This window comes from Trachurus japonicus, chromosome 13 (assembly GCF_045865225.1).
Source record: "Trachurus japonicus isolate A0001 chromosome 13, Traja_1.0".
Classification (NCBI taxonomy): domain Eukaryota; kingdom Metazoa; phylum Chordata; class Actinopteri; order Carangiformes; family Carangidae; genus Trachurus; species Trachurus japonicus.
Genome location: NC_140919.1, coordinates 14,548,173 through 14,571,451, shown reverse-complemented (window position 1 = coordinate 14,571,451; position 23,279 = coordinate 14,548,173). Strand labels below are relative to the sequence as shown.

Genomic DNA, 23,279 nt, shown 5'->3' with positions numbered 1-23,279 from the left:
GAAAAAAACAAAAAAAAATGTGGGAGTCTGAGCTAAACAACGCTAAGAAACTCCAAGTTGGGGTGATTTGCTGTTTCATTTCCCGTGGATATGCAAAGTAGTGCAGATGGAGGGGTTGCCCTGTTGTTTACTAGTAAACAAACACATCTTGCCAGAAACGAGGGCTGAACAGTTTATCAAAATTATGACGTGTACTGTAATATCCAAAATCGCAGCAAGTGATGATGGTAAAAATGTGTTTTAAATGAATCATTACGATGCTGCAGAAACAATCCAGACTATAAATCACATCCTCCAGATGGTGGAAATTCAAAATACAACTTTTTTAATGTAATTTTAATGCAAAAAATTATTATAATTTCAACTGAAATTGTGGCTCATATTGCAAACAGAATGTGATATTTTTGCATTTCTGCTCTATTAGAATAAATTCTTATCGTTTTTAATGTTGCATTCGTAAATAGCACATTGCATTCAGATAGATTGACAGAAATGACACAGGTTGTAACTGAGAACTGGTTTTTATAATTGACTTACCTGGCTAAATACAGGTTGAATAGATAAATAAAATAAACAGATGGTTCCTAAAATACATCTTAACCAGCCACTGGTAGCTGAAAAAAACTTAACTTTAGCATACGGTCTATGAAATAACACTGTGTCATTATGGATCTGTAATATTATGAACTGTTAAAATATGTGCATGTATTAAAGTTACTCACATAGCCTGATTAACTTTAGCTTCATTCATTATTTGTTTGTTCCTGCACACGCCCCCTACTCCACTCCACTCCTCATTATTAAAATAAAAAAAGACTCTGAGCAGGTGTGAGCTACTGTACTGTAAGCGCTAACAGCTCGTAAAAGTCACAAAACTCTCCCCCTCGTCTACAACAAGTCTTTTAACCCCAGGGACAAAAGAAAACTCGGAGATCTTCCTGTAAGTAAAAAAAAAAAAAAAAACCTATACAGCTACAAGGGCATTAATTGTGTCCCTGTGGGCTTTCCGTACTCCGCCGAGCAGAACGCTGGCGAGACGACAGGAGGGGATGTGAGCCTGTAAATGACTCTTTCTCTCTCTCTCTGTCCTCATTATCAGCACCAACATGCGACCATAAATCCTGTCCTGCTGCTTATTAGCTGCTCACCTGTCAATTTTGTCGCACTCATAGAAACACAGAGAGAGAGAAAGAAAGAAAGAAAGAAAGAAAGAAAGAAAGAGAGAGGGTCTAATGAGGCTTTGGTCGTGTCTTTCATGTGTTGTGACACAGTTTTCAGTTCTGCTGTGTCGACACACCGGCGAGCGAGCGGCGAGACGAGGATCAGTGCTACATGAAACATGGAAATAAAAAAAGTGTCAACATGTGTTTGTCTGTTTGTGTTTGTCATTGCTCTGCAGTACCTGGGCCTGGTGGAGGTGGAGGAGTCGAGAGGGATGCACGTGTGCGAAGAGGCGGTGAAGAAGCTAAAAGTTGTAAGTATCACACACACACACACACACATCTTTACACATGCATACACACACACACACACGTCCACTGCGACAGCACCGGAGCTTCATTTCGTTATGTAGAGGCTGTTACGAACACACACCCCAAGGAATCTGCAGACTTCTCTGGAGCTTGTTATAAAACCCAGTTGCATGAAGCTCCTGCACCGTAGTATCGACCAAAGGAAGACACACACACACACACACTTTTACACACACACACTCACTCACACACACACAAAAAAAAACTCAATACTCTCTGCAGTTACCTCTCCCATCTTGTTATTTTCTCTTCTTCACCACTGTAATCTCCCACATGGCCGCGTCCTGCAGGTCTTACTCCATATCTGTCGGCCTGCTCCTCTCCTCACTGCGTCTCCGCCTGGACATACCTTTACTCAACATACACACACACACACACATATACAATATATAAACACACACACACACACACATATACAATATATAAACACACACATGAATAGTTTTCTCCCTGGGGTGTAGCTGGCCTGGGACAGGGAGCGTGTGAACACAGTGACCAGCGTGGCAGTTAGGGGGGAGAAACTAGGTGTCCATGTCACTTTGTTCACATCTGCTACTCGATGCGTTTGAACCGTGATATGAAAACCAGAGTCGTTCACTTCCCGTCTCCAGTTTTTATCATCTGATACCAACGGCCCGGGTCCCCGACGCAGGCGGCGGGATGTAACTTTATATATAAAGAAGCTTTTGCACAGAAATCCTGTTAAAATGATCTGAATCTGAAGTTTAAAGATACACGACGCTGAGTTGTTTCGTGCATCGATTCATGTCTGAGTTTCTTTTCATTTGTTTTTCTCTTTTTCACTTGATCAACTTCTTCCACTCCTCCATCTTTATCAGCATCTCAGCTCTCTCTCCTCTCCTCTCCTCTCCTCTCCTCTCCTCTCCTCTCCTCTCCTCTCCTCTCCTCTCCTCTTTTCTCTTTGCCAAACTTTCTAGATTGAAGTTTTTAAGTTTATTTTATTTTGATTCCCTGCTCCTCCCTCTCTTCTCTCCATCTCCTCGTTCTTTCCCTCTGTTACTTTTCAGTTTCTTCACCTCTGTTCTCAGCTCCCTCTCTCTCGGCCCCCTCGATGGGATTATGCAAAACTATCGAGGCTTCTTATCGTCTCGCTGTGGGTTTCAAAGACGTTTCCTGCAGTGCACTTTTTCTTTCTCTTCTCTTATTCTCTCTCTCTCACACACACTCTCTCTCTATCCTGCCGACTCATGCACACACTGCGCTTCAACACTCACATGGAGTCGTTGTTGTTGCTTCTGCAGCCTCTGTATATTTAGCATGGCCCATGCTGCGTGTGTTATTAGCTCCGTCTTGGTGCCCTCCTCTGGAGATATGATCCTCGATGCCAGCTGGCACTTTTTTTTTTATTCCCTCCATCCATCTCTCCACCGCTGCCTCACTTTACTCTGTACCTTTTCATGCAGAAATCACATAAAAACGTGTTGAAGTGAGAAATAATCAACTTTTTTCCCCCATTTTCTATGTTTCCAGAGCGGTAAGAAGACAGTAAAGGCGGTGTTGTGGGTTTCAGCTGATGGACTCAGGGTTGTGGACGACAAAACTAAGGTGAGAAGACACTTTTCTTTTCTTTTTTTCTCCTTTTTTTTTGGTGCATGCGTCTCGCCTCTGCGTCCTTGCCTCGTCCTCCCTTCTATCTTCGCTCTCTGTCTGCCTCATCACTCACTTGGCAGCAAGGCCAAGGAGAGGACTGTCTTACATCCGCGTACAGTGAACAGCGGCACTGAGATATTTTATCCACGTCATCGTCTGCGACCTCTTTAGAAAAGTGATTTAAGAAACGGTGAAAAACGGAGGAGACAACAGGAATGTCTCATCACCTTCGTCTCTACACAGCTTCTTTTTTTTTTTTTTTGCCCTTTATATTCTCGTGTTCATGTGAGACACGTGGACGTTTTTCATCCTCAGACCAAAATAAAAGTCTCACTCTGCTCCAGTTTGATGACACCACTTCCCCATGCATCCTCTGTCTTCACACTCCCTGGCTAGTGTGTGTGTGTGTGTGTGTGTGTGTGTGTGTGTGTAGTTTCCGAGCTGACATATGTGACTCATGGTTGCTTGCTGAAGGTGCTCAGTGGGGGAGGGAAGATCAAGTAAACACAGACACACACACACATGCACTTGAAGAGTGTCTGGCGGCTCTGGAGGACTCCTACAGAGCGAGAGAGAGCAGCTCGCTGTGGCTCTATTGAAAGACGAGCAGAATAAAGAACAGCACAGAAAAAAAAGGAGAGAGAGGAGAAGAAGGAGGAGGAGGGGGAGGAGGAGACACACACACACAGATTTAAGTCCTGAGTCGGGCCCAGTCGTCTCAGAGCTGAGCGACACAAACAGAGGAAGTCAGAGGGTGAGTGATAGAATAATAACATGTTGCTTTATTGATCTCCAAGGGGAAATTAAGAAAGTAAGTTTCAGTCACTTCCTTAGCAAGGGAAGAGATAAAATGAAGTGGATAGGGATAAAAATAGGGATTAACAAATAAATATATACACAAAACATTAGAAAATATGTCCTTATGCTATAATATAGATGAGAAAATAAGAAAGAGTTAGTCCTGTCTTACAGTATGCTCATGTCTGAATCATATTAAATATTTCTCACTGTTTCTGCACCAGTCCAAAAAAAAAAAACATCACAGTGATTTTCTAAGTGAGATTTCAGCCACAAGCGTCCGTGTCTCAGAGGCAGAGCAGGTCGTTCACTAATCACAAGGTCGGTGGTTCGATCTGCTGCTCCTTCGGTCCGTGTGTTTCATCCATTCGTCCTTGGGTATCGTATTGAACCTCAACTGGATCCTGATGTATCATTGGTGTGTGTGTGTGTGTGTGTGTGTGTGGTAGAAATCCATGAGTAAAAGTTGGGTTAAAGTAGTTTAACTTCCCTTAAACTAAACTTATTCACATTTGCTCCAATTTGAGCATCAGTGAAACATTTTTGATCATGTTCATGAGATCAGCATTTTTTCCCCTCAATATTCAACATTTCTAACTCAGTCGATCATCAATTTATCGATCAGTAAGACTTTATTTGTATAGTGCAAAGTTAAGAAAAACTGTTAGAAATAAGATGAGTATAAAAATAAAACCAAAGTATTAAAAGTTCAGAATTAATCATTGATAACACATGAATACTCATTAGTATGTAGTTTATAAACACAGTTAAAAATGTTTTACACATCATTGATAAGCACTAACTGCATTTATAAACTACATACTAATGAGTATTCATGTGTTATAAATGATTAATTCAGTATTTAATGCTTAATAGTCTGTACTTATTATAAAGTGTTACCGGAAATTGTACTGCTAAAAATAACCATAAAATAAAAGGGCAGTAACCAGTAAGACAGCTTAAGAAATGTTAAGAAGTAGCAAGAAAACAAATGAAATTCACGAAAGAGCTGCTGAAACTTAGATTGTAAGTCTTGTTATGTAACTTTTAAACATCTGTTTTGTTTTGTTTTTTTGTGTTTAAAGCTTTAAAGTCTCATCAGCTCAGCTCAGACAGAGGTATATATCTTTCTGAAGAGTTGTTCGAGATAAAAAAAACTGAACTAAAAACAGCGTGAACGACTCAAACCCGCCAAAATGAAAGCTAACGTTGCTAATATGTTAGCCTGCAGCCTCCATCATCTGTGAATCAGCAGAGGCGCCTTTGTTTGTCGGCGCCCACACGCCCCATTATCCAAAGTGTCTGTGAATGTACAGTACAGTATAGCTACGTGGGTTTCTTTCTGTGTGTGTGTGAGCGTCAGAGACTTGACTCCACACGACCTTCTTCATGATGCATCGATAGAAAAGAAACAATATAAAAGTCTGTTTCTGTTCAGCTGGTTTTCTGAGCTTCAAGGCGAAAGACGCCGCTCTGCAGAGAGAGATGCATCATCACCTGTGACTCATGCTCCTCTGTGCTGCACTCTTCCTCTCAGTGATGTAAGGAGAAGATGATCTGACTCACTTTTGCCCACACACACTGACACACACACACACACGTGAACACACATCATTTTTATTGCTGCAGATTTCATCAGGTGTAAACTTCACATGATCATAAATAGTTATAATTAAGCAATATATCACGACAGGCTGTGGTAGCCTACCTATATACCACGGCTAAAGGCTAAAGAGGAATACGCAATCAAGTTCATGTAGTTTTATTCAACCAGAAATACATATTATCCAATAAAATATAGCCCCACTGTGAAAAAAAATAGTCCCACCTCTCCGGACGTTGGCTCCAAGTTAGCTCTGCATGATCTCGTCTTTTCCTCGTCTTTTTTTTCAGGTGAAAGTCACTGCTCAATCCCCTCTAACCCTCTCCGGAGGTGAAAGTTAACCTTAAACATGTGAATTCAACTACTTTAGTCCATTTTTTTACATTGTAAAAACACCAGCTGTCTTTGGCTACTGACTGCAACAGTCCGTTGTCATGATACATGACAACAACTTCCATTCATACCAGTCATACGTGCCTGACGCGGAGCGATATGGTGCGTTCCATTTACCTCGGAAGTCGGAAGTCGGAGCTGGGAATGACGTCACACCCGAGTTATCAGCGTTTCAGGTACAAAGTCGGAAAAAAGCAGCCAACGGCCAAAAACACTGGCTGAAACTACCAGGCTAATGGTTAGCCGTTGTTAGCACGGTCTGCAGTGCTTTGTAGTTCGCGTATAGCCTACACATGAAAAATGTAAATTACACTATGACAGCATTTCCATATACATCTAACAATAGGCTGCTATGTATACGGCTGACTTATTGTGACGACAAATAGTAAAAAGTGTTAATAAAAGGATTATTACAGGAGCTTCTACTACTGTTTACAACCAGGGCAGCCATCTTTAAATGTCAACTCGGGGGTTGTGTGGATCGTCCGACTTTCCGAGTCGGAAATCCAACCTCGGGGGTCGTTCCAGTTTAAAGTTCCGACTCAGAGCTCGACTCGAAATCCCGACTTCCGAGTACAACTGGAACGCACCAATAGCAGCCTATGCTGTGATAAGGCTTTAGAATAGTTAACAATCAGATTGACGGATTTCACTTTTCCGTTTTTATAAATCTCCAGGAATCACATCAGAGTGCACAATCTGATGCGTTTCTAACACAGAGAAACTTAAAGAAACGCTGCTTGGCCTTTCACCTCGGTACCAGCATCATCACCCCTCCTCCTCCTCCTCCTCCTCCTCCTCCTCCTTTCAATCACTAATTGGCCCACAATGAATGCTCTGTTATTCTTCCACCACCTCTTTCTCCTCACATCCCTCCTTCTCTTCTCCTCCTTTCCTTTCCCGTCCTCGTCCTCGTCCTCTCCCTCTTCCTTTCTTCTCTTTCGCCCCTCTCTTTTGTTTTCTCCGACACTGGAGGAGAGGAAGGAAGTGGCTCGGATGAGTGTGTGAACCCTCTCTCTCCCTCTCTTTCTCTCTCACCACTTGTTTTCCTCCTTCTCTCTGTTGTTGGTGAGTCAAAGAGGTGATCTTGGGGGGCGCTTAATGTACGCGGAGAAAGAAAAGAGAAGGGCCCCTCTTCGTTCCCTCTATAGTGTCCATAGACACTGAGACAACCTGAATAACCCCCTCTTTTTTTAGCGAGGGAAGGGCAAGTAGTGGAAACATCCCAGAGGTGAAAGGAGGCTTCAGCGTCATTAGTCTGCAGCCACTTTTCTCTTTATGTCACGGCTGGTTGGTGTAAATAGGTTGGAGTGAGGAGTGAGGAGGGGGTTTAAACTTTTTTTCATGCGGCTGAAAGCTCCTTGTGAAGAGTTGGATCGGTCTACGTCTCTATGAGCTGGTGGGGCCGAGTGCTGAAAGCTGCGTTTCCCGTCTCCAATCGGGTCAAATGTGATTGAATTGAATCTGCAGATCGATCGATGTTAACTCTAAATCTCTCTGGCCTCTCCTTCCCTCTCTCTGTCTTTCTTTCTCTCTCTGTCTCTCCTCAGGACCTCATTGTGGACCAGACCATAGAGAAGGTTTCGTTCTGCGCTCCGGATCGTAACTATGACAAGGCCTTCTCCTACATCTGCCGGGACGGGACCACCAGACGGTGGATGTGCCACTGCTTCATGGCTCTCAAAGACTCGGTGAGAGTTCACAGTCAACCCACCGGACGTCACGTCTAGGACAAACTCTGGTCCATTAGATCCTGTCACTTTAAAGGGATAGTACCTACAACATTTTGGCAAATTGGTCCATTGCCATAATCCCTATAGGTTTGTTACCTTTAATTGTCGGTGCAAGCTATTTTTAGAACGGCGGAGCAGAGCTGTGAGCTGCTCAGAGCTACGCTACGGAGGCTAATGGGATTTCTTGGTTTCCCTCATCAAACTCATCGAACACACAATCCAAAACGCTCTGGTGGACAAGTTGTGAGCTGCACATTCACCACGCTATGAGATAATAACAGAACGTTACCAGACAGAGTTGTTTTAGAGGTAAATTCATGCAAAACCGCTGATGCACGTTCCCATCGGGGGCAGTTTTTCAGCAAGCAGTCTCTGCATTTGCCTCGAAAAACAACTCTGTCTTGTAACGTTCTGTTATTATCTCATAGCGTGGTGAATGTGCAGGTCACAACTTGTCCACCAGAGCGTTGTGGAGTTGGATTGGATTGTGTATTTGATGAGTTTGATGAGCGAAATCAAGAAATCCCATGAGCCTCCGTAGCGTAGCTCTGAGCAGCTCGCAGCTCTGCTACGCCGTTCTAAAAATAGCTTGCACCGACAATCAAAGGTAACAAACCTACTGCTAAGACTATAGGGATTATGGCAATGGGCCAATTTGCCAAAATGTTGAACTATCTCTTTAACAACAGGTGACTGGTTCTGGTGTTGTGACTGATTTTTGAGCCATAATTTTAAAGTCTTCGTTGTTTTTCTTGACTTCAGATCATCACAACATTAAAACCAGCCACATGTGTTAATGTTATGTGTTTTTGAGGTTTTACCTGGTGTTTATTATCCATATTCAATGACGAACTCATAACCTCTAACCCTCTTAGAAGTCCAAACCTTCATGAATGGAACATAAATTAGTTTCCATTCACAAAACAACAGCTCCCATCTAAAATTACCACCATGGTATTTTGGGCAGTGAAGCCAACACATAAAAATCACCTAAATTCTCATATGGGGGTTCCTCCTTACGTATTATGTGGAGTTTGCATGTTCTCCCTGCACATCTGTTGGAGTTCGTCATTGAATATCTGTGTGCTCTCCAGCTTCGTCCCACAGTCGACATGCACATTAGGTTGATTGAAGACTTTAAATTACCCATAGGCGTGTGTGAATATGAGTGTGTGAGGTTGTTGGCTTTATGTGACTGGGATTATTTCACCACAACTCTGCACCTTTAAGTAGTTTAGCCAGTGGATGGATGGATTTCTGTTTTCTAAAATCTTCCACACCATTTATTTCTCTTTCTGTCTCTCTCTTGGCGCTGCGGCCTCTCGACTCGTCGTGTTTACCCTCAAGGGGCTTGTCAAGGGTTTATGGGAAATGGTGTTCGTAAAATGCGGCTTAAACCAGAAATATATGAAATCATTCTGTAATAAACTTAATGTTCTGAGTCTGAACAAATGGAGTGAACCTGGAAACACACTGTTGTTGAGGAGGGGAGGGGGCTGTGCTCCGCTCCAGAGCTGTAGTTGTACTTATTTATGTCAGTACAAAGGTCTCGGGGGCTCTGGAGGAGGTTTTCGTACTCTTGGATCGGGACCTGGAAGTTGCGGTTTCACTTTGGCTCTCCATTATTTAAAATTTATTTCCATTTTCTTTGTCCAAATCCTCATCTCATATCTTGGACGCGGTTTTAAAGCCCGTCATGGGAAGTATGGGAAATGGTCGGTTTGGTTTTCAAAATCTGTGGGAAATAATTTGACAGGTGAACACGACGAGCAAACGACAAAAACCCACTAACAAGCACTAATATTGATCATCAGTTAGTCATTTAAGTTATTTATCAGGCTCAAGTCTCTCTGTTTTCATGTGTAAGCTCCTGAAATGTGAGGATTTCTTTCATTTGCTTAGTTTTGCATGGTTATGAAACGTGCACTTTAAGATTTTAAACCGGCAAATGAGAAGACAAGGCAGAAATAAATAGACAATCACGATGTATTTAAAGTGCTGCAGGCACAGCAGCAGCTAAACGTGCCATGCATGCATCATTACATGAGTCCAGCTGTGTTTGATGATTACACTCGCGTTAATTTAAATTGATTCATTTATTTATTTATTTTAAATAATTGATTGGCATTCATTCATTCATTTAAAAAAAGGAGCTGCATATCTAAACACAGCTGCAAACAGAACCAGTGCAGAGTGGTTTCAACCCTGTGCTGGTTTCATCAGCTTAGACCGTGAGTTGGATTGTTAATGTGGACGGACGAGAGCGCAGCAGCACAGACCTGCAGGATTAGGAGAGAGGATTAGACAGAAGCCCATGGAGTTATCCACGTCCATCTCTGTGTAGCCATCTCTGTTTCCTCTGCACACACACTATCTCTCTCTCTCTCTCTGTGTGTGTGTGTGTGCTCATCTTCAACTCAACTGTGTCTCCCCTGCAGTTGTCATGAGTGTCCTCACCGAGAGCCGGAGTGAAGAGAGTGAAGAGAGAGCGCGGGTTAATTATAGAAAGATGATTAAATCAGTCGCCATTCAGAGCCACGGGGCCTGAACTCATGTTGACGTCTGACAACAGGAGACATTCGAGCTCTATAATTGAATCTATTGTCTAATTTCAGAATTTGATTTCAAGGTTTTGCATCAACATGATGTGAAAATAATGAAATCTGGATGTATATAACGGGAGAGTGTTTTCATCCTTGTTTGTTTGTGTGTTTTGTTTTTTTGCTCCACCAAGGGCGAGAGACTGAGCCACGCGGTCGGCTGTGCCTTCGCCGCCTGTCTGGAGAGGAAGCAGCGCCGGGAGAAGGAGTGCGGCGTCACGGCGTCCTTCGACGCCAGCCGCACCTCGTTTGTGCGCGAGGGCTCGTTCCGCGCCAACTCGTCCTCCTGCAGCCAGCAGGGCAGCAGCAGCGAGCGCGACGACAAACTGCAGGACAAGAAGAAAGGTCGGGGGAAGGTTTCAGCTCAGCGTCACTTTAAAACCCTCCAGTTGTTCTCCTGGGTCAAGGAAGGAAGGAAAGAAGGATGAAGGGAAAGAAGGAAGGAAGAAAGGAAGGACAAAGGGAAAGATGGGAAGAAAGAAGGAAGGGAAAAAGGAATGAAAGATAGATGGAGGGAGGGAACAGATTGGGTCAATTGAGTCAAAAAGGAAGGAAGAAGTAAGGACGAAGGGAAGGAAGGAAGGAAGGAAGAAAAGAAGGGAGGGAGGGAACAGATTTGGTCAAGGAATGAAGGGAAAAGGGATTGTGGAAAGAAGGAATGGAAAAGGGAAGGGAAGAAAGATGGAGGGAAGAAGAAGAAGGGAGAGAAGGGAGGAAAGAAGGAAGGGAAAATGGATTGTGGAAAGAAGGAAGGGAGAAAGGAAGGAAAGGAAGTAGAAGGAAGGGAAAAGGGATTGTGGAAAGAAGGAATACAGAAAGGAAGGAAGAGGAAGGGAGGAAATAAGGAAGGGAAAATGGATTGTGGAAAGAAGGAATGGAGAAAGGAAGGAAAGAAGGAAGGATGGAGGAAGGGAACAGATTTGGTCAAGGAAGGAAGAAGAAGGAAGGAAGGAAGGGGAAAAGGATTGTGGAAAGAAGGAATACAGAAAGGAAGGAAAGAAGGAAGGATGGAGGAAGGGAACAGATTTGGTCAAGGAAGGAAGAAGGAAGGAAGGGAAAAGGAAGGAAGAAGAAGGAAGGAAGGGAAAAAGGATTGTGGAAAGAAGGAAGGGAAAAAGGTGAGGAAAGAAAGATGGAGGGAGGGAACAGATTTGTTCAAGGAAGGAAGAAGGGAAAGAAGGAAGGGAAAAGGGATTGTGGAAAGAAGAAAGGGAGAGAGGAAGGAAAGTAAAAGGAAGGAAGAAGAAGGAAAGACGTAGGAAGGAAGAAGGGAAAGAAGGAAGGATGGAGGAAGGGAACAGATTGGGTCAATTTGACCCAGAAGGACGACAGGGTTAAATCACAGTTTTCTCCTGATCGGTATTGATCATTCCCTCCCTCTCTCTCTCCCTCCCTCCAGACCAGCCCAGCGTCATCCCGGCGCTCCCGCCCGGCTCGGCCTCGCCGCCCGAGGGCGCCGCGTCCCCCATGGAGCGCCCGGAGCCCGGCGGGCCCCACGCCATCCCGCGCCGCCACGCGCCCATCGAGCAGCTGGTGCGTCAGGGCTCGTTTCGGGGATTCCCGGCGCTCAGCCAGAAGAACTCCCCCTTCAAGAGGCAGCTGTCGCTCCGCCTCAACGACCTGCCGTCCACGCTGCAGCGCAAGACCGACTTCCAGGCCAAGAACCCTGGTGAGTGGAGGAGCGCTTGAAGTCGGACTCACAGGTGGAGTCACAAGCTTTGCTGTTGTTTAGTGCTGCTGCTCGCTGGGGGTCAGGAGGTCATGACCTTTGGCCGCCCTGATGCATTTAGTAGTAGACGCACACATTGGCCATTAGGCAAGGCAAGGCAAGGCAGTTTTATTTGTATAGCCCGTTTTTACAAACAGTTTGTCTCAAAGGGCTTTACATGGCATCATAACAACATCCTCTGTCCTTAGACCCTCACATCGACTGAGGAAAAACTCCATAGAAAACCCTTTTAACAGGGAAAAATCGGAGAAACCTCAGGGTGAGCAACAGAGGGTATATTAGGATATATACATCTTTATTTCAGACTCAAGGTCCATAGGCAAGACAAACACAACAACAGACACACAATACACAAAATAAAAGAGAATAAAGATTTTAAAAAAAAAGATTTAAAAAAATTACATAGTTGATCTTAAAGGGACAACGAGGAGTTTCTCCATCGGCAGAACGAAAAATTCTGCGACAATAAAAAAGTCTCACGTTAATGTGGATGAATCTACGTTACCCACACTTGTTAATGGGCCCATTTTCGATAAATATATCGTTTTGTCTCTATCGTTATTTTGTTATTATTAGTGGTGGCGGAAATGCTGGGCGAGCCGACCAGCGTTTCCTTACTTTCGGTTTCGTGGCGAGTCATGAGAATAACGCCGCCGAATCGCCGTTTATGGTCGGAACTACGACGGTATGTGAACCTCTTTGAACCTCTGACTTTAATTCTTGATGAATGAAAACACGAGTCTGTCTTGCGCCGGTCAAAGAATTTCACGGTGCGCGCGGAGGCTCATAAATGTAGTGTGAAAACGCTTCGCTTTTCCAAAACTCCTCATTGTCCCTTTAAAAAATTTAAATTACTATTACTAAGTTAAAAAGAGACAACTGTACCAGTGTCCTCAGTACAGACCGATAACTTGATGGAGCTATAGTTGATGTAGGACAAACTATTAATTATACTGTACCTATGATTTTCTGAGGCATCAAGTCGACACATAAATCTATACATAAGGTTTCTGAGTACAAATGAAATGAAAATGAAAATGAAAATGAAGCATAGTTAAGCTACAAATCCTCCATAGTTCCTCTTTAAAGCCCCTGTACAGACTTTTCATCTAGTTTTGATTTTGGCGGCCCCTGTGGAGTGGACGAAAGCGGTGGTGTTTTGCCGGAATGAAGACTGCATTTCCCACTGTCGTGAAGACGTTTGTCTGGCCGGTGCGTGTAGATTTGTTTTGGAAACATTGGAAAGAACACGGGACTTGTTTTTTTGTTTTTTTTTAGCAGCGTAATGCATCTATTCGTATCGTTTCGTCAGTGGTTCGGCCCGACCATGCCTTCCAGAGGTATAGAATTAGACTACTTAGAAATAGCGTATCTTCACACTGATGGGCTCATTTGCTCTTGTAGGTAACAGAGACACATCAGCAGAAACCAGAGACTTTTGCGTATCCAGTTAAAGGCTCCGTACAGGGGCTTTAAGGTAGACAGTCACAGCTGCTTCCAATACTTAGAGCCTTGTAGGGGCTTTGTTCAAAGTGGCCTTGAAGACCCAAGACCAAAGTCTTCAAATTTCTACATTTAAAGTTATTTTTTGAGGCATTTTTTAATTTCTTTTTTAATTTTCTGAGTACAGTGTTTCTTTTCTCATATTTACGCAGGTAGGTTCATATTGTTATCTGTTTTCTATGGTATGTCTGTCCGTCTTTAAATGTGAGGACTACAGATGTAAATTTGCTTTGAGCTAAATCCGGCATATTTACATGACGTCATGTGTGCGTCACCAATCGTTCATTAATGTGCATTGTCCTTGTCAAATAAACAATGAATGAAATGAAGAATGTTAAGAGTTTTGACATGTGCGTTTACAAACATTTCACTCAGCCTTCGACATCTTTTAGTTTTTTCATGCTTGCTTTCTTATAGTTAACCGACAGGTATGCAGTGTACAGAGGTGTACAGTACAGTAGCTACGCTTTGAAAGGATAAAATTGATTGTTAAAATTTCAACATGTAGGGGCGTCGCGTGGCGTAGTGGTTAGAGCGGGCGCCCCATGTATAGAGGCACAGTCCTCGCTGCGGTCGGCCCCGGTTCGAGTCCCGCGTCGGGCGCCATTTGCTGCATGTCATTCCCCCTCTCTCTGCCTCCCCATTTCCTGTCTGTCTCAACTGTACTATCTATAAAGGCATAAAAGCCCAAAAAATATACTTAAAAAAAAAAAATTTCAACATGTAAAAAGAGTCGTAACTTTAAAAAAAAAAATCTGTGTCAGGGAAGGGTTCACAGAAAATAAGAAATATTGCCTTTAATTTTCATAAAGTGACATGTATCGTCCTTGAGAGGGAAACGTCGTAAGTAGGTCGAGTTTTGATTTAAGTTTTTTTTTAAAAAGGCCTGGTGACAGTTCGTTGTTGTACAGCAAATAAAACAGCATGTTGACAGTTTTTAGACAAACAAAACAAACACATCTGACCCCATTTAAATCTGCTGAATCAAATCCTGCCATGTTACACTAGAATAAAACAAAATAAAATCGTATTTTACCAGCTGTGATCAGAGTCTGTCAGATTAGAGGTTAAAGACAATAACTACAGGCTTTTTTTTATTGTGTCGTGACATTAGTTAACTTTATGGTGATTAATCCAGATTTCATTTACCCTCAGTATATATACAGTATATTATTTATTTTTACTCAACTCAGCATTTCCACAGTTTATTCTCACAGAGTCGACACATGGGGACTGTGTGTTTTTTTGCAGATTGGAGCATTATTAAATTTTTCCACTTGGCTACAGTGTGTGACCTCTGTCAGCGCTGCGAATAAATCATATTACAGACTAAACTATGTCAGACGCATTTACATTCATGTTTTCACGCAGACAAGAGCCATAATTATCCAGTTTAATCCCGACACTTTGTCTTTCACTGAACATGAGCCCAGATATATATTTTGAAAACGGCTGCCATTAGAAACAGCACTGATGGTGGAGAGGTGAGAGCTCTTGGCTTTTTTTTTTTTTTTACTAAGGACAATTAATAATAACCTACTTACCCCTCGCAGGTTGATGTATGCACACACACACATATGTATACGTATGTATACGTAATGAACACACACTCGTATAGATAGACACACCCACCCGGCGTGGCGCCACAGGATCAGAGCGCTCAGTAGTGAGGCTGATTATAGTCATTAAGAGAGATGAGAGAGTTGACTGGGGCGACTCCGCTGACTGGAATACTAAACCACAACATTAGACGACTCCCAACCCTCCTTCTCTCTCTCTCTCTCTCTCCTTTCATTCCCATCCGTTATCCTCCGGTGACGCTTTCTATACATCTCCATCGGGGATGAATTTGGTACAGCCTGAAGCCTATACACTGTATATGCACAACTCTCTCTTGCACACACACATACACACACACATATACACACACACACACTAGGCTGTAGTATTGTAGCAGCCAATTCCACTGCCTCTCCGCTCCCTTGTGACTCTCTGAACAATTGTTGTATTGATTTGTGCGGTCAATCAGCTGTCCTGGTTAGCCTTCAGCAAGCCTTCTCCCAGCCCTTAAACCTGCCACTGCACTCAGAGTAACACACACATGCACATACACACAAATGCACACACATATACACACACAGTTGAGGGATCACAGGGTCAGTCTCTGCAGAACAAAGCACAGAGCCATCTTTAACGGGGCGGCCCTTACACATGCCTGCAGCGCCCTCTCTGCACCTCCCAATATAATTCAAGGCCTGTAGCTACTATTACAGTTGCCTGCAGCAGATGAGATGAGATGAGAGACACTTACACATATACTGTACTAGAGGAGTGGGCTTCAATGATCTCACCCAACCCACAATAGGCCCGTCTGTAGCAATCATATTCATCTTTAATCCCACTCCTCTATACATTCAAAAGTCCTCTTTGTCGAATGTAAAGGAGAGGAGGCGCTGTGGGAGAGGAGGAGAAGAAGGCAACAAAAAAAAAATCCTCCATTTCTTAGGCTCTTGGTTATGAAGGAGAGGTTTTTTTTTTTTTTTTGAGGAGAGAGGATGGGGGGGAGCAGAGAATTAGATATTATATCTATTTATATCTGCGGTCTGTGCAGGAGAGTTTTAAAGCTGTAGTCCAACCCCGAAGTCAGACAGAAACATTACGACGCCTAATCCCTTCGCCGGGAAGGAGCAGGTACATTTTTAACAGATGGATAAAACAGCTTCACCTCAGGCTGAGTCCAGTGAATGCACAAAATACACAAGATGAATAAAGGTTTAGCTACAGAGGAATTTGTCTCGAGTCTTTTCTTTCTTTTTTTAGGTTATCAGCGTCAAAGTTTTTGTCCCCTTAAGTTTATTCTTTTGATGTTAACTGGGTCTGTTACACAATTGATTAAATATTTTTCTCTCTGTCTCTCTCTGTTTGTTTGTCCTTCCTCCTCCTCCTCCTCTCATCCCATCGCCCTCTTTTCATACTTTTTACTTTCACTCTTTCTCCACCTCCTCTCCTCCCTCTGTGCTTCTCTTTCTTGCTAGTACCAGAGATGGACATGGGGTTGCCATGTGAGGGAGACAGTAGTATAAACGCCTTGTGTAGCCAGATCAACGCTTCCTTCACCAAGCCGTCGGACGAGCTCTTCTCCAGCCCCTCGATGTCTGCGAACGGCCCTCCAGCCTGCACTGTGCCGCCTGTCCTGCCCCCGCCACCTGCCCCCATGCAGGGTAAGAAATACATACACAATACAACACATTTTAAAGGGATAGTTCAACATTTTTGGCAAAATGTCCCATTGCTATAATTCCTATAGTCATATAGTCATAGCAGTAGGTTCGCTACCTTTATTTATCGGTGCAAGATATTTTTAGAACGGCGGAGCAGAGCCGCGAGCTGCTCAGAGCTACGCTACGGAGGCTAATGGGATTTCTTGGTTTCCCTCATCAAACTCATCAAATACACAATCCAACAACTCCAAAACGCTCTGGTGGACAAGTTGTGACCTTTACATTCACCACGCTATGAAATAATAACGTAACGTTACGAGACAGAGTTGTTTTAGAGGTAAATTCATGCAAAACTGCTGATGCGCGTTCCCGTCAGGAGCAGTTTTTCTGTCCCGTAATGCTCCATTACTATCTCATAGCGTGGTGAATGTGCAGGTCACAACTTGTCCACCAGAGTGTTTTGGAGTTGTTGGATTGTGTATTTGATGAGTTTGATGAGGGAAACCAAGAAATCCCACTAGCCTCCGTAGCGTAGCTCTGAGCAGCTCGCTCATCAGCCCAGTTTTAGTTTTCTTTAGAGATGGATAAAGCTGCAGGAAGAAAACACCACAGCTCAATATGGGACGACTTTAAGCCCGACCCACAGATAGATAAAGTGAATGTAACATGATGAGGACTGATGGGAACATTTATGAGATGCAAATAAAAGGGAAAAATCACATAGAATTTGGAAGTTCATCTTCAGAGGTCTCACAGAGGCTTTCTCCTAAAACCTGAAAAACTAAGACTAAGACTGAAATAAAAACTAAACTAAAACAGCTTCATCACTTGTTGAACTAACTAAAACTAAACTGAAATAAAAAAGCAAAGTGAAAAACTAAATAAAAATAAAAACTAATGAAAATTTAAAAACTATAATAACCTTGGAAATGATTACGCTAATCTTTTTCTGTTGTTTTTTTCCCTGCAGCCACTTCTTCCTGGGTGCAGCCAGAGCCTGCGCTCCAGTCTCCGCCTCCCGTCTCCGTGGCGATGCAGATGCAAATGCAGATGCAGATGCAGATGCAGATGGGACACAGACGCACTCCCTCCGAGGCCGAGCGGTGGCTGGAGGAAGTCTCCAAGGCCGTCAAGGCTCAGCAGACCCCGCCGCCGCCGCCGGGCCCCACCATCCCCACCATCCCCGGACCGCCCACGAGTCACCATCAGATCTCCACTTCCGCCGCCACCGCCGTGACAACCGTCCCCCTGTCCCTCGGCGCCATGTCCAAACCGCTCCTCGCTCAGGCGCCGCTGCCCCTCCCCCCCATGTCCATATCGTCAGTTCCTCTGATCCCGGGACCGCCGGTGTCGGGGCCGCCCATGTCGCTCCCCTCCATGTCCATCCCCACCATGTCCGGCCCCAGCATGACCGGCGTCGCCATGATGCAGCCCTCGCTCCCCTCCGGGCCGCCGCCGCCGCTGCAGCCGGGCTCGCTGCCCAGCTCCATGCAGCCGTTCCCGCTGGCGTTCGACACGACGCCGGCGCCCGTGGGGATGTTCGGCAGCCCGCCCGTGCAGCCGGCGTTCCTGCCCATGCAGACGTACATGCCGGGCCTGGCCAGCAGCATGACCTACCCCAACGCCAGCGTGGTGCCCGTGGTGGGCATCACGCCGTCGCAGATGGTCGCCAACGTCTTCTGCACCGCCACGGGCTCATCGGGCGCAGGCGGAGCCGCCGCCCCCGGAGGAGGAGGAGCCAAAGTGGGAGCGCTGGGAGGAGTCGGCCACTCGTACGCACCGGGAGTCGGAGCAGTCGGGCCCGCCGGATTCTCTTCACCTCCGTTTTCTTCCACTCCGCCGTTATCGACGACCCTTAACGGTCTGCCGCCGCACAGCAGCGCCATGATGGCTCTGCAGAACGGCACCTCCATCAGCAGCAGCAGCGTTGTTGCCGTTGGCGCTGGTGGGAACGGCGGCGGCAGCAGCAACTGGCCGCCAGAGGGCAGCCAGCTGACGGCTCCGGCTGCCGGCGCTCCCCAAGAGGACGATCGCTTCGAGGCCCAGTGGGCGGCGCTGGAGAACAAACCGGCAGCTCAGCAGCAAGCGGGGAACAAGGCGCCGTCCGCCGCCGCCAACCCGTTCTCCAACAACTTGCAAAAGACTTTTGAGATCGAGCTCTAAAAAAAAAACAAACGAACTCGGCCTCCAACAAGCTGTAGTGCTCGGTAGCCCGAGGCGCTTCGACCCAGCATCTCTGCTTATACGGACGGGATGCGGACCCTTACCGTTAGCCGCCTCGCCTCGCCTCGACTCGCCTCGACTCGCCTCGCATCCGTCCTGTGGCAGCCTAGCAACCAGCATGAAGCTCTCAGCGGAGTCAGTCAGTACTATAATGATCTTGATTGCTTTCTTTCGCCCTCCGATGAGAGCTCGACAGGAGGCGAGAGGAGACGAGGTCGGCAGATTGCTCGGCTGCCACCGGAGGATCGGGTCTCTAGTTCTCCAGACCGCCGATCTCTTTCTTCCCCCCCGCTTTCACTTCTTCTCCAATCTCCACGCCGGCTTTACTTAACCTGCTGCACAGGCCCCCCCCTCCCCCCCCTGGATGTACTGTATTATGTGCCCCCCCACCCCCCTTTGTGAACACTGCAATGACGACGGGGATGACGGGGGCACAGCTCAGTTCGGTGGTTTCTTTCTTTAAAAAAGTCGACTCCACTCCAGATGCATTCCAGTCCCATGAGACGTTTTCGGTTTGGGATCACGGTGGAGAACTGGCGGCTACGGCGGCACCACAAGACGTGCAGAGAAGCGGAAGTGCGATTGCTTGATTGATTGATTGATTGATTGATTTTATTGACTGAATGATTATCAGACTGATGCTGTTCTTAGCCAAGCAGAAGCAGACGTTTGGATTTACCTGAAAGGACGGACTAGCCAGTGATGTAAGACCTGACCCTATACCAACCCAAAAAAAAAAAAAGGACTTACTGACCAATAGTAGAGATTTATGGCCAAAATTATTTTATTTATTGTATTGTATTTTTTATTTTAACAAGTTATATATACTTAAAAATCAAAAATCTTAAAGCAGTGTTTCAGGAGCGTGTTGTTTTCTTTTTATCCCCCATATTTATTTTTGTTGAACCTTAAAGAGGAGGGAAACTACAGGTAACAGACAGACAGACATGGTGTGAGTGGGCAGCAAAGCAATTGTGGGAAACAGGAACCAAATAGCCAGTACAGTACGGTATACAGCGGCGTGCGTAGTGCTGAAGAGATGTGAAACAGACAGTGTACAGTTATATAGCGGCATGTTTCTTCCACCCGTTAGCCCTCACCTGTGTGTACGCTCCACTGCTGCTGCTGCTGCTGCTGCTGCTGAGGCCAGTATGAGTCAGTACTATGACCTCACCTCGGCTCTGTAGCCCCCATTTCTGTTGCTAAAGAGGCTTCGTTCAAGGGCACCGGAGACAGACATGAAAACCCCCCCACACTTTCAGGATATCCAGCACACAGACACTCTGGACTATACAGCACAACAACAAGAACAACAACAGTCCTGTGGACTTGTATCATCTCCAGACAAACCCAAGGAACTTAAGCAACTCAGTGGAAATAAAGATTATAATAACGATGGTGATAATAATAATAAAACAAAACACTACTACTACTACAACACTGTGCAACTGGTTGAAGAAGAAAAAAGAAAATGAAACGATGCACTACATTCCAACATTCATGAATCCTTCGACGCGTTCAAACACAGGGTATACTATAGACTCATTGATTGTGTATTCACCTCTTACTGCATCGGCTGCAGTATAGCTCCACACTCACAACAATACAATGGATGTTGATGATTAGGAGTGGGGAAAGGGAAAAGAGGAACATGAGCAGACATATACTGTAGACGGAGGCATGGAAAATAAAAGAATAAAGAAGCAGTGAGATTGAGATGATGGATAGAGAGAAAAAACATAATAGATGAGTAGAAGAGTAGAGAAGGTGAATCGGTAGGTGAAAGACTGAAGGCGAGAACGGAGCTGTACCTTTTTTAAGAAAAATGAGACGGAGGAAGTTTGAAAGAAAGAAAGAAAGAAGGAAGGGAAGAACGAGATCATTTAAAAAAAATAAATGAATTAAAAAAAAGGCAATAGACGGATTGTGTTAGAAGAAAAAATAAAAATTAAGAACAAAGACACATTCATCACGCAACCCCACAAACGCAGCACTGTCTGGCATCCGCGCTTTTGTTTTGGCCTCGAGGTGAAGCCGCTCTGAGTTTTTAGCATCGTGTTCCTCAACTCTACAAACCTCACTCAAACCAACAACACTTTTGATTATATTTAAGAAAAGATGTTGCTTTTTTTTAATACGTATATATATACATACATATATATATAATTGCAGTCTCATAAACACAATTCCTGTACAACCGCCTGTAATAGTTGGCGACGAAAGCTTTCGTGTGTTTTTAACTTGCAGCTTATGGCACATGAAGTCATAAAGATTAAAAAAAAGAAAAAAGGGTAGCACTTTATAATAAGTACACACTATTAAGCATTAGTTAAGCATTAAATACAGAATTCTTCATTTATAATGCATGAATACTCATTAGTACTGTATGTAGTTTATAAACACAGTTAAAAATGTTTTACTCATCTTTGATGAGCACTATCTGTATTTATAAACTACATACAAATGAGTATTAATGCGTTATAAATGATGAATTCAGTATTTATTAATGCTTAACTAATGCTTAATAGTGCGTACTTATAAAGTGTTACCGAGAAAAGTCCAGTTCCAGGTTCAAGAAGATGCAACATCAACCGAGTAGAAACGTTGCGGTATCGAAGGGCTTCTCCACAGGTTCTCTGTTGTTTCTTTCTTTATATAACCTGTGGTCGAGCCGCCACAGATCCTGTTATGCTTCCTGGGAATTGAATTGTATGGATATGAACCGCCGCTGATTAGGTTTCCTGCTCATCAACGTCCCACAGTTTAATTATCTCGTCGGGTCTCTTCCTGTGGCAGCGATGCCCTCTGATAGGCTGCTCTCCATCTCTGCTCACTCCCAGGGTTTTTTGTGTTTGTTTGTGTTGTTTTTCAGGCGCAAATCAATATTTTCTCCCCCTCCCTTACAAACAAATCCAAACTGTTCTCTCAAACCAACTCATTAAATCAATATTTTTATTTCACTGAATCTATATTTTAGCCTTCGACTCTTGTTTGCACGCCCTCCAAATTATAAATGTAGGTTAATTGTGTTTCTGCATTCAAGCAAACTAAATGACCTCATAAACTTGATTGTAAAACATAGTTTAGTGACGGTAACAAAGCAAACCAGTTTATTTTTAATCTTTATTTACAGAATTTTTGTATTTAAACCTACATATTTGTATTGTAATTACATTGTACAAAAGATAAATAAAGTAATATAATATTACACCTGCTCATGTGCTGTAGGTTCTGGTGTCTTTTCTGACTTGAAAACTTCTGTAGTTTCTCTTTTTTTCTTTCTTTCTTGGTTTGTCTTCTCCAGCCAAGTTCTTTTTATGAGTTTTTCATTTTTCATTTCACCTCTCTATCTTTTTACCCTCATCCAGCACCTTCACCTTTACCATTTTCTTTTCATTTCTGCCTCTTGGGATCTCAAGTGATGTCTGTTCCCATCGATCGGTCTCTTTTTTACTCCCCCATTTTTGCTTCTACACTTCCACCCAACGGTTCAGTGAGTTTTCAGAAAAATCTAAAAATTGGGAGCCTTCAGGGCGTCTAGTCTGTGTGTCTAAAGGTTAAAAGCCTTAAAGCAATAATTGTTTTAAAGGTTCGTCGATATTGTGAGATTAAAATGAGTTTTTTTCTTCTTTGTTTTATGTTATGAATCAGCTCTAGGTTTTATATTTATTCTGTGAAAGTATCAAAGCCTCAGTCAACAGAGAAATGCACACAGCCTGTATCCAGAAACTGAGACTTAAAATGAGCCGTCAGGACTTCCTGAACTTTGTGATGTCACAACAAAGCAGCCAACCAAGCCCCGCCCCCTCACCACCTGGACCCACCATCCAGTCTTACAGGATGTGGTTTATCTGAAATCTACTCAGTTTTATAATCAATCACTCAGAAGACAAACAGGCAACCAATCAGAAGAGAGGTTCAGAGCCTTCTCTCTTCTGATTGGCTGACACAGGCCTGTTGTTACTAGAGTTCCGGAGAGACGCTGAGAGAGGAGATGGAAATCGACATTAGGATGTTTTTATATACTGTTTATATTCATATGGATCAAATTTTAAAATAAAACACTAGAAAGAAAAGTTTAAAGTACAGAACCTTTAACAATAGTTTAGCTTAGTGTAGCATGAAGGTTGTAAACAACTAGCAAGGTTGTAGTGAAAAGTTAAAAATGTTATATGTAAAATTAGAACAAAAATAGACATGTGATAATGAAAAGTTCTGGCTGAAACTCCCCCCCCTGTAAACCAGTAATTTAAAGTTGGGCCTCATATTTAACCTCCACCTTCATGTTTAAAGGGGATATATTATGGAAATATCACTTTTTGAAGGCTCTTTA

The 23,279-nt window shown here is 43.9% G+C and overlaps 1 protein-coding gene across 3 annotated transcripts in view; it reads left to right on the top strand.

The window, feature by feature from the left end:
* Positions 1–22,154, top strand: part of numbl (NUMB like endocytic adaptor protein) — a 73,966-nt gene extending 51,812 nt beyond the window's left edge. For 2 of the 3 annotated variants that reach the window (XM_085794924.1, XM_085794921.1), the window contains exons 3-10: positions 1,400–1,474; positions 3,024–3,098; positions 7,488–7,628; positions 10,405–10,615; positions 11,670–11,939; positions 16,538–16,723; positions 17,694–21,237; positions 21,505–22,154. In XM_085794924.1, coding sequence (XP_085651050.1) covers positions 1,400–1,474; positions 3,024–3,098; positions 7,488–7,628; positions 10,405–10,615; positions 11,670–11,939; positions 16,538–16,723; positions 17,694–18,886 — 2,151 coding nt within the window. In that variant the 3' untranslated portion in view covers positions 18,887–21,237; positions 21,505–22,154. The remainder of the gene's footprint in view (positions 1–1,399; positions 1,475–3,023; positions 3,099–7,487; positions 7,629–10,404; positions 10,616–11,669; positions 11,940–16,537; positions 16,724–17,693; positions 21,238–21,504) is intronic. The other variant, XM_085794922.1, reaches the window with a different exon arrangement.
* The last annotated feature ends 1,125 nt before the right edge of the window (positions 22,155–23,279 follow it).